Below are 12,319 nucleotides of genomic sequence, written 5' to 3' on the forward strand. Positions count from 1 at the left end.
GCTGAGACCCGGGTACACGAGAGCGGGGAAGAAGCCGCAGGCGGCCCGTGAGGGACAGCGGGACGCGTCGCGGCCCGTAACAAGGTCCAGTATTAGCCACGGGTCCTGGTTGCTGATACTAAGCAACCACAGATTGGGAGCCAGCCACGGACGTAAATGTATGTCTGTGGTCGTTAAAGGGGTACTCCACTGCAAAACATATTATGCCCTATCAAAAGCATAGGGGATAAGATGTTTGATGACGGGGCCCCGCCGCTGGGGACCTCCGAAATCTCCGGGCCAGCAGCAGTGGCATCCGGAAGACGGGAGTATGGAGCTCCCGTGTTCGTGACGTCACGCCATGCCCCCTCCATTCGTGCCTAAGGGAGAGGGAGTGATGGCTAGTACGTTGCCATCACGCCTCCTCCCATAGACCTGAATAGAGGGAGTGCGACGGCTGTGGTTACCAGTCATCCTGCACGAAGTGGAGTTTGCTCCGTGCAAGGATGACCGGGGTGCGCGCAGGCAGGATCACGCGATCTAACATCTTTTCCCCCATACTTTTGATAGGGGTTAAGATGTTTTGCACCGGAGTACCCCTTAAAGGGGATAATAGTGGTCATTGCACTAAAGAGCTGCAATGGCTGTTCCCCTGTCCAATTAAATCTTAGATTGAGGTCTCAAACAGCCTCATATATGGAACAAAGTTAAAGGTAATAGAGGTCAGAATACAGCAATTTCAAGCATTTTTATTTGGATAAAGCAGTACAATTATAGAAACTCTATGCAACCATGGATATTGCTTTAATCGTATTAAACCACAAAATGAAGATAACATATTTTACCATAAAGTGCATTGTGTAAAAGCAAAAAAAAACCCTAAGTTGCAAAAGTGCAGTATTTCTATGAATCCCCCTTCCTAAATAATATATATATATATATATATATATATATATATATATATATATATATATTGCACCATACAGTGTATGATAAAAATAAAATATTACAAAGTATGATTGGTCTTGAAGCAAACGAGCCCTCATATGGTAAAATAAGAGTTATGTCTCTTAAAGGGCGAGGATAAAAAGCCAAACGCTAAAAAGTAAAACTGTCTGTGTCCACAAAGGGTTAATGCACACACACAGTAAAAGAACCAAGTCTTTGGCAGCAGGCAGTTACCATACCTGGTCAAGACCAGTATATGGAGGGTTAATTTCAATTTATTTTCCTATAGATTCCTCTAGGGATAATCCAAAAAGACCATACTTTCCCATATAATTTATTCCCACAAACTTTATTAATATTGAAAATAATGAAAATAACTACACTCTGTTTAAAATCAATAGTACTGTAATGCCCTTGTCCCTTTTGTTTTGCTTGACTAGTTAGAGAACACGTAACATCAGTTTGTTTTTTGTATATTGTGTTCTGTCTGAGTACCGTGTATACTCGAGTATAAGGCGACCCGAGTATAAGCCGAGGCCCCTAATTCAACCCAAAATCCCAGGAAAAGTTATTGACTCGAGTATAGGCCTAGGGTGGGAAATACATCATCCCCCCCTGTCATCATCCAGACCCCCGTCATTAACATCCTCATCATCATCCCCTTGTCATCATCCCACACCCCCCTTCATCATCCCCTTGTCATCATCCCCACCCCCCTTCATCATCCCCTTGTCATCATCCCACACCCCCCTTCATCATCCCCTTGTCATCGTCTCCACCCCCCTTCATCATCCCCTTGTCATCATCCCACACCCCCCCTTCATCATCCCCTTGTCATCATCCCCACCCCCCTTCATCATCCCCTTGTCATCATCCCCCACCCCCCCTTCATCATCCCCTTGTCATCATCCCCACCCCCCTTCATCATCCCCTTGTCATCATCCCACACCCCCCCTTCATCATCCTCTTGTCATCATCCGCCCTCAGTGGACTCCAACCTGCGGACCTCCAGAGGTTTCAAAACTACAACTCCCAGCAAGCCCGGGCAGCCATCGGCTGTCCGGGCTTGCTGGGAGTTGTAGTTTTGAAACCTCTGGAGGTCCGCAGGTTGAAGACCACTGCGGCCTTCGACATCATCCAGCCCCCTCTCACCCCCTTTAGTTCTGTACAGTACTCGCCTCCACTCGGCGCTGGTCCGGTGCTGCAGGACTGTCCGGTGAGGAGGTCGCCCGGTGGGATAGTGGTTCCGGGCTGCTATCTTCACCGGGGGCGCCTCTTCTCCGCGCTTCGGGCCCAGAATAGAGGCGTTGCCTTGACGATGACGCAGAAGTACGTTGGTAATGAACGTACCTCTGCGTCGTCTTCAAGACAACGTGACTATTCTGGGGCCGGGCCCGAAGCGCTTAGAAGAGGCCTCCCCGGTGAAGATAGCAGCCCGGAACCACTATCCCACCGGGCGACCTCCTCACCGGACAGTCCTGCAGCACCGGACCAGCGCCGAGTGGAGGCGAGTACTGTACAGAACTAAAGGGGGTGAGAGGGGGCTGGATGATGTCGAAGGCCGCAGTGGTCTTCAACCTGCGGACCTCCAGAGGTTTCAAAACTACAACTCCCAGCAAGCCCGGACAGCCGATGGCTGCCCGGGCTTCGTGGGAGTTGTAGTTTTGAAACCTCTGGAGGTCCGCAGGTTGAAGACCACTGCGGGTAGAGAGTTCACTCGAGTATAAGCCGAGGGGGGTGTTTTCAGCACGAAAAATCGTGCTGAAAAACTCGGCTTATACTCACGTATATACGGTATGTATGCCTGCAGGTCATACTCATTAACTGTAGTGGGCTCAGCACTATGTAGTTTAAAATCTCCTACTCTGCCCAGACATGGTGTCTACGCTCAGATGCCCGCCACCTCTTAATAAAGCTACTCTGGCAGCAGGCAGTTGTCACACCACTAGAGGCAGTATTCCTCAGAGGCAGTAGTAATAAATAGGATCACTTACCTGCTTTGAAGCATTTTGGATATTCCAGTTTTCCTTGTTCACAAGTAATTTTCAGCTGAGTGCCAGTAGGAGCCTCATATCCATTAAGGCACTGAAAGCCTATTTTGTCACCATGTTCACTGTAAAGCTTTGGATCCTTAATCCACTTTAGCTTTATATTATTGTCTTTCATATCTTTTTCCTTTGAAGTACATGGCTCTGAAACATAAATTAACATTTTCACCCTATTATGTTTTTTTTTGTTTGTATATTTAGCAGAATTTCAATTAATCAGATCCTAGTCAATAATACCATTTTAATATATGCACTGACAGTACATTCTCCCCCTTTCTGTTCCACCGTTGTATCACTGTAAAATAATTAAAGGAAAACTGTGGCGTAAATTTTTTAAGTCCCCCAGTGCCCGGGCTGCAAAAACATAAAAAGCAAACTTTAACTCACCTTCCTATGTCCCCCCCCCCCCTCGTTGCAGAGATATCGGCATTCCGTTCCTCCGGTGCTGCTGGCCTCTGCTGGCCCTTTATGGTCTCGAAACCTCAGTGCAGGCAGAAAATTGCCGGCCGCCGTCATGTCTCGCCTCGACAGATGTTTTTCTGAGCGCACTGTCATGTAAGGAGCCTGGGCAGCAGGGAGGAGGCAAGGCCCGGGCTCCTTACAGGACAGTGGGCTCAGCCTATCACCGGCCGAGGCGGAACACCGCTGCAGCTGGTAAAACGCTGCCTGCACTGTGACGTTTTGAGCCTAAGAAGCCAGAGGCCAGCAGCTGTTGTTAGTGGATAAAGCAAACTTGGAATTCCCTGAGGGAAAGTTCAGATTTCTGGGTGGGGGTCAAAAGTGAAGTATTTAACCTGTTGGGGATGGAGGGCGTATGGGTACACCCTCGTGTCCCGGTACTTAAGGACGGAGGGCGTACCTGTACGCCCTCAGTATTTCCGATCACCGCTGCTCGCTGGGCGGTGATCGGACTGGGATCACTGCTGATATCTATCAGCAGGCATCCCGTGACATCGCCTTGAGGGGTCCTGAGACCCCCCATAACGGCGATCGCCAAGATTCGCTAGTCAATTCGGACCAGCAAATCATGGCTTTTCCAGGCTGATCGAGTCACTGGTGACCCGATTGCCCAGAACATAAGAATGATCAGTACTGTCAGGTGCCACCTCCTCCTATCCCCTGCCAGGACTGACTGACCAATGGCAGGAGGGCGCGGGGGGGATAAAGTTTAGATCCCCCACTCTGCCCACTGATTGAAGTCTTGGCAGAGCGGGTGCTGGAAAGTGGCATGGGGGCCTTACCCGGCAGGCAGGCAGCGGCAGGCAGAGTTTCACTGTGGCCTCCTAGAAGTTACAAAACTACAATTCTCAGCATGCCCAGACAGCCTTTGGATGTCTGGGCATGCTGGGAGTTGTAGTTTAGCAACATCTGGAGGGCAAAAAATTGGAAACCACTATGCAGGGGTTTCCCAACTGTGGTTTCCAGATGTTGCAAAACTACAACTCTCAGCATGCCCAGACAGTCCAAGCATGCTGGAAGTTGTAGTTCTGTAACATCTGGCACTTCAGATGTTGCAGAGATACAACTCCCAGCATGCCTGGAAAGTCTTGGCATGCTGGGAGTTGTAGTTTTGCAACATCTGGAGGGGCACAGTTTGGAAACCACTATACAGTGGTTTCCAAACTGTAGACCTCCAGATGATGCAAAAACTACAATTCCCAGCATGCCCGGACAGTCAGGCATGCTGGGCGTTGTAGTTCTGCAACATCTGGCCCTTCAGATGTTACCGAACTACAACTCCCAGCGTGCCTGGACAGTCTGGCAATGCTTTGAGTTGTAGTTTTGAAACATCTGGAGGTCCACAGTTGGGAGACCACTACAAACTGTTTTCCTCCAGTTGTTGCATAACTACAACTCCCAGCATGCCCTTTAGCTGTAATTACATGCTGGGAGTAGTAGTTTTGCAACAGCTGTAGGCACACTGGTTGGGAAACACGTAATTAGAGTCTGTTTCTGAACACTCCCAGCATGCACTGACAGACAACACTACAACTCCCAGCATGCACTGAAAGACTATGCATGCTGGGAGTTGTAATTTTGCCACATCTGGAGGCATACTGGTTGGAAGGCACTGAGTTAGTCTGTTACCTAATTTGGTGTTTCCCCAACAGTGTGCCTCCAGCTGTAGAAAAACTAGAACTCCCAGCATGGACGATCTCTCAGTTAACCTCGCTGTAAACTCCTGCCCGTGTGAATGTACCCTAAAAACACAACACTTACAGTACATGAAATAAAGAGTAAAATACTACATATTCACACCCTAACACTGCCCCCCCAGTAAAAATGAAAACCTTGTTCGGCACTGTTTCCTAAACAGAGCCTCCAGCTGTTGCAAAACAACAACCATTGACTGTCTAGGCATGCTAGGAGTTTTGCAACAGCTGAAGGCACCCTATTTGGGAAACACTGCCGTAGGTTATTTTTGGTATCGGAGGCAAGTGTAATTCTTGCATCCGTGTCCGCCCCCATGCAAATGTCTAATTTAGGCCTCAAATGCGCATGGCGCTCTCTCACTTCGGAGCCCTGTCTTATTTCAAGGCAACAGTTTAGTGCCACATATGGGGTATTTCCGTACTCGGGAGAAAATTGTGTTACACATTTTGAGGGGCTTTTTCTCCTTTTACCACTTATGAAAAAGAAAAGTTGGGGACTACACCAGCATGTTAATGTAAAAATAATTATTTTTTACACTAACATACTGGTGTTGCCCCCCATACTTTTCATTTTCACAAGTGGTAAAAGGAGAAAAAGACCCCCACAATTTGTAACGCAATTTTTCCTGAGTATGGAAATACACCATATGTGGATGTAAAATGCTCTGCGGGCGCACAACAGGGCTCAAGAGTGACAGTGCACTATATACATTTGAGGCCTAAATTGGTGATTTGCACAGGGGTGGATGATAGTTACAGTGGTTCTGACATTAACACAAAAAGGAAAACACTCACATGTGACCCCATTTTGGGAACAACACCCCTCAAGGAAAGTAACAAAGGGTATAGTCAGCCTTAACACCCCACAGGTGTTTGATGAATTTTCATTAAAGTTGGATGTGAGAATGAAAAATTAGATTTTTTTTACTAAAATAAATGCTTGTGTTACCCCAAATTTTTCATTTTCACAAGGGGTAATAGATGAAAAAGTCCACCAAAATTTGTAACACCATTTCTTCTGAGTAAGAACATACCCCATATGTGGATGTAAAGTGCTCTGCTGGCGCACTACAGGGCTCAGAAGAGAAGGAACAACATTTTTTGGGGAGAGAGAATTTGGCTAGAGTTGAAGCCAATGTGCATTTACAAGCCCCCAAGCTGCCAGAACAGTGGACCCCCCCATGTAACCCCATTTTGGAAACTACACCCCTCAAAGAATGTAATAAGGGATGCAGTGAGCATTTACACCCCACAGGTGTCTGAAAGATTTTTTGAACAGTCGTCCATAAAAATTAATTTTGCATTTGCACAGCCCACTGTTCCAAAGAGCTGTCAAACGCCAGTGGGGTGTAAATGCTCACTGCATTCCTTATTACATTCCATGAGGTGTGCAGTTTACGAAGTCACCTGTGTGGGGGGGGGGGGGGGAGTCCACTGTTCTGGCACCATGGGGGCTTTGTAAACACACATGGCCCCCAACTTCCATTCCAACCAAATTCTCTCTCCAAAAGCCCAATGGCGCTCCTTCTCTTCTGAGACCTGTAGTGCACCAGCAGGGCACTTTACAACTATATATGGGGTATTTCCTTACTTGGGAGAAATTGGGCTTCAAATTTTGTGGGCCTTTTTCTCCTATTACCCCATGTGAAAATGAAAAATTTGGGGTAACACCAGCATTTTAGTGTTAAAATCAAATTTTTCATTTTTACGGCCAACTGTTCAAAAAACCTGTGAGGTATAAGTACTCACTTTAACCCTTGTTATGTTCCTTGAGGGGAGTAGTTTCCAAAATGGTGCCACATGTGGGGGTTTCTGCTGCTCTGGAACAATGGGAGCTTTGTAAACACACATGGCCCCCGACTTCATTTCAAGCCAAATTCTCTCTCCAAAAGCCCAATGTCGCTCCTTCCCTTCTGAGCCCTCTAGTGCGCCAGCAGAGCAATTTTCAACCAAATATGGGGTATTTCCTTACTTGGGAGAAATGAATTTTTACATTTTGGTCGGCATTTTCTCCTATTACCCCATGTGAAAATGACAAATTTGGGGTGACACCAATATTTTAGTGTTAAAAATAAAATTTTTCATTTTCACGTCCAACTTTAATGAAAAGTCATCAATCACCTGTGAGGTGTTAAGGCTCAATTTACCCCTTGTGGGTTTCTTTTGCTGTTCTGGCACCCTGGGGACTTCCTAAATGAAACTTGCCCCCAGAAAAAGTGCAATATTCGTTCTCCAAAAATTCCAAAGTTGCTCCTGTTGTGCGCTCCCAGAGCACTTTACATGCACACTCGAGAGAGAAATTGGGTTACAATTTTTTTTTTTTGGGGGGGGGGTTCTCATTTTACCCCATGTAAAAATAAAAAAATGGGGCCACAAGAACATGTTAGTGTAAAAATTGGAGATTTTGAGTTTTCTACTCCACATTGCTGCCATTTCTGTGAAACACCTAAAGGGTTAACAAACTTTCTGAATGTCATTTTGAATACTTTCAGGGGTGCTGTTTTCATAATGGGGTCCATTATGGGAGATTTATTACAGAAAGGCCCCTCAAATACACTTCAAACTGAACTGGGCCCTGAAAATTTCAGATTTAGAATTTTTCATGAAAATTTTGAAAATTGCTGCTTTACTTTGAAGCCCTCGAATATCTTCAAAAAGAACAAACATGTCAACTTTATGATGCCAACATAAAGTAGACATATTGTATATGTGACTCAATATATCATTTATTTGGTATGACCATTTTCCTTACAAGCAGAGAGTTTCAAAGTTAGAAAAATGCGGAATTTTCTAATCTTTCATGAAATTTGGAAATTTTCACCAAGAAATGATGCAAGTATTGACAAAACCACTAACATAAAGCACAATATGTCGCAAATAAACAATCTCAGAATCAAATTCATAAGTAAAAGCAACTCAGAGTTATTAATGCTTAAAGTGACAGATTTGAAAAAAAATGCTCCCGTCCTTAGGGTCAAAATGGGCTCCTTTATTTGAATGGGACAGTTTACATTCATCCATTGTAGCAATTAGGATGCTGTACGGTCAGAGACATTGCATGGGACCTGGACAGGGGAACGCATCTTGCGGCATTCCCCCGTTTGGCTAGCACAATTTAAGAAATTCAGATGCTAAACAACTGATGCCACCTGACACACTTTGTCATCAGTTGTGACATCAGCTGCGGCGAGTTTAAAACTGGGTCGGATGCCAGATATAGGTGGACCTAGCCTTAGACTTTACTCACAGGTTAAGCCTTAAGTCACATGCATGAGTAATCCACTGGGTTTACATCACCAATAGGCATTGTTACAGGTTTCTTAACCTGTTAAGGACAAAGGGCGTACCTGTACTCCCTAAACCCTGCAACATTGATTGCGAGGGTTCAGTGAGCTAACATGGCGGTGGAGGGTCCCCTTACCTGCCTCCAATCTAACTGATGTAGCCTGGCTTAACCAGGCCAGATCAATGAATAGCTGATTACACAGTATAATGCTATGCTGCATGTGTAAAAGTCCAAACTATTAAATATAATGTTTAAGATCCTGCACTGTAAACTGCATAAACATAAAAAAAATATTAAACACCCAAAAAAATTATTTTTAATCACATCATATATCAGAATTTTTTTTTTAAAGCGTTAAAGTCCCATCAAAGCAAACTACAAATCACAGTGCAAATAATGAGCCCTCATTAATCTCTGTATACGGAAAAATTCAAAAGTTATAGGGTTAGAAAAAAAAGTTATAGGGTTATGCATATGAATTTTGTTATAAAAAAAGTTAGCATTTTTTTAAATACCGTATATACTCGAGTATAGGCCGAGTTTTTCAGCACGATTTTTCGTGCTGAAAACACCCCCCTCGGCTTATACTCGAGTGAACTCCCCCACCCGCAGTGGTCTTCAACCTGCGGACCTCCAGAGGTTTCAAAACTACAACTCCCAGCAAGCCCGGGCAGCCATCGGCTGTCCGGGCTTGCTGGGAGTTGTAGTTTTGAAACCTCCGGAGGTCCGCAGGTTGAAGACCACTGCGGCCTTCAACATCATCCAGCCCCCTCTCACCCCCTTTAGTTCTGAGTACTCACCTCCGCTCGGCGCTGGTCCGGTCCTGCAGGGCTGTCCAGTTTCCTCTTCTAAGCGCTTCGGGCCCGGCCTCAGAATAGTCACGTTGCCTTGACAACGACGCAGATACGTCGTTGTCAAGGCAACGGCTCTATTCCGGGCCGGAAGCGCGGAGAAGAGGCGCCCCCGGTGAAGATAGCAGCCCGGACCACCTCCTCACCGGACCACCTCCTTACCGGACAGCCCTGCAGGACCGGACCAGCGCCGAGCGGAGGTGAGTAATCAGAACTAAAGGGGGTGAGAGGGGGGCTGGATGATGTTGAAGGCCGCAGTGGTCTTCAACCTGCGGACCTCCGGAGGTTTCAAAACTACAACTCCCAGCAAGCCCGGACAGCCGATGGCTGCCCGGGCTTGCTGGGAGTTGTAGTTTTGAAACCTCTGGAGGTCCGCATGTTGAAGGCCGCAGTGGTCTTCAACCTGCGGACCTCCGGAGGTTTCAAAACTACAACTCCCAGCAAGCCCGGACAGCCGATGGCTGCCCGGGCTTGCTGGGAGTTGTAGTTTTGAAACCTCTGGAGGTCCGCAGGTTGAAGGCCGCAGTGGTCTTCAACCTGCGGACCTCCGGAGGTTTCAAAACTACAACTCCCAGCAAGCCCGGACAGCCGATGGCTGCCCGGGCTTGCTGGGAGTTGTAGTTTTGAAACCTCTGGAGGTCCGCAGGTTGAAGACCACTGAGGGCGAATGATGAGAAGAGGATGATGAAGGGGGGGGGGGTGTGGGGATGATGAAGGGGGGTGGGGATGATGAAGGGGGGGGTGTGGGATGATTACAAGGGGATGATGAAGGGGGGATGTGTGGGATGATAAGGGGATGTGTGGGATGATGACAAGGGGATGATGACAAGGGGATGATGAAGGGGGGATGTGTGGGATGATGACAAGGGGATGATGAAGGGGGGATGTGTGGGATAAGGGGATGTGTGGGATGATGACAAGGGGATGATGAGGATGTTAATGACGGGTCTGGATGATGACAGGGGGGGATGAGGTATTTCCCACCCTAGGCTTATACTCGAGTCAATAACTTTTCCTGGGATTTTGGGTTGAAATTAGGGGTCTCGGCTTATACTCGGGTCGGCTTATACTCGAGTATATACGGTAGTACAATAATAAAAAAAATAAACTGTATAAATTGGGTATCGTTATAATCGCATTGACCTATACAATAAAGATAATGATCATTTTTACCAAAGAGTGCACTGCTTAACCCCTTAACGACATAGGATGTAAATGTACATCCTGGTGCCCTGGTACTTAACCCACCAGGACATACACTTACTTCTAATACATGAGACGAGCACCAGAACAGTGCTTGCATCATGCACGGCAGGCCCCGGCTGCTATTAGCTGCTAGGGACCTGCCTGTAGTGGCGGATGGAGGTGGATGGAGGTCCACTTACCTGCCTCCGTCAGTCTCCTGGGGTCTTCTGCTGTGGTCTGACATCGAACAGACCAGAGCAGAAAACTGCCGATATTACTGATCAGTGCTGTGCCTATGCCACTGAACAGTATTAGCAATCAAATGGTTACTATAAATATTCCCCTATGGGGACATAAAAAGTGTTAAAAAATAAATAAATAAATAAAGTAAACAAAAAGTTTATGAAATGTGAAAAATCCCCTCCCTTAATAAAAAATTTAAACCTTTTTCTTTTTTCCCCATTTTACCTAAAAAAAAAAGTGTAAAAAAATGTATTAATAAACATATTTGATATTGCCACGTGGGTAAATGTCCAAACTATCAAATTATAATGTTAATGATCCCGTATGGTGAACTGCTGCTTTTTTGTCACATTATATAAAAAAAAAATTAATTAAATGGGTAATCCTGTGGAAAACTTTTTTTTTTAAATCAACTGGTGCCAGAAAGTTAAACAGATTTGTAAATGACTTCTATTAAAAAAAATCCTTCCAGTACTTATTAGTGTCTGTATACTACATAGAAAATTATTTTCTTTTTGGATTTCTTTTCTGTCTGTCCACAGTGCTCTCTGCTGACACCTCTGTCCATGTCAGGAACTGTCCAGAGCTGGAAAAAATCCCCATAGCAAACATATGCTGCTCTGGACAGTTCCAAATTTTTTTTAATAGAAGTAATTTACAAATCTGTTTAACTTTTTTTGGCACCAGTTCATTTAAAAAAAAAATTTTTTCCACCAGATTACCCCTTTAATGAAAAACTAATATTATATCACATATACACAATCATGGTACCAATAAAAACTACAGATCACAGTGAAAAAAATGAGCCCTCAAAATTTTAAACATTTATTTTTTTGTAAAAAAAAAGTGTTTTTTTTTTTAAAAGCAGTACAATAATAGAAAAGTATATCATTTTGGGTATCATTTTAATCGTACTGACTCACAGAACATGACGGGGGGGCAGTCATCATTTTAGGTGTAAGTGAAGCATTTTTCTACACCTTTTTTTTGTGTGCTGGTAATGTGTTGTAACACCAAATTTATTAAATAATCCCAGAGCATTTGATAAATTTTGTGCAGGTACACATTTTCTGAAATTTCAATCTTCATATACACCAAAAATTTAAGCTAAGACTGGGCAGGTGTAGGATTTTGGTGGTTTTGCACCTTTTTGGTGGTTTTGCGCCTTTTCACAAAACAGCCTAGTACATAAAACCCGTCCATATCATGCGTATTGCCAAAATCAGTGGATTGCAACTCAAAATCAGTAGAAATGTGTAAACCAAAATAGTGCCATATATAGACAGAAAAAAAGGGTAAACTTAATGATAAATGTCAGCCGTCATTTTTACCGTAAAGTGTACAGCGTACCCCTCCAAAATGTGCAAAATTGCTGTTTTCATTTCATTTTCCCCACACAAATAATATTTATTTTGTTTTGCCATACATTTTATGGTAAAATAAAAGGTGTCATTATAAAGTACAATTGGTCATGCAAAAAATAAGCCCTCATATGGGTCTGTTGATGGAAATATTAAAGAGTTATGATTTTTAGAATGCAAGGAGGAAAAAACGAAAATGCAAAAATAACATTTCCTGTGTCCTTTAGGCCAAAATGGGGTTAAAAACAAACCTCCCAAAAGTTGC

At 44.8% G+C, this 12,319-nt stretch overlaps 1 protein-coding gene across 1 annotated transcript in view; it reads right to left on the bottom strand.

Annotated features, from left to right (window-relative positions):
• LOC130275494 (coagulation factor XIII B chain-like) overlaps window positions 1-12,319 on the bottom strand; it is a 429,154-nt gene that overhangs the window by 64,412 nt on the left and 352,423 nt on the right. Inside the window, exon 6 of the mRNA XM_056523540.1 lies at window positions 2,922-3,119. Coding sequence (XP_056379515.1) covers window positions 2,922-3,119 — 198 coding nt within the window. The remainder of the gene's footprint in view (window positions 1-2,921; window positions 3,120-12,319) is intronic.

The sequence above is a fragment of the Hyla sarda genome, chromosome 6, assembly GCF_029499605.1.
Source record: "Hyla sarda isolate aHylSar1 chromosome 6, aHylSar1.hap1, whole genome shotgun sequence".
NCBI classification, from domain to species: Eukaryota; Metazoa; Chordata; class Amphibia; order Anura; family Hylidae; genus Hyla; species Hyla sarda.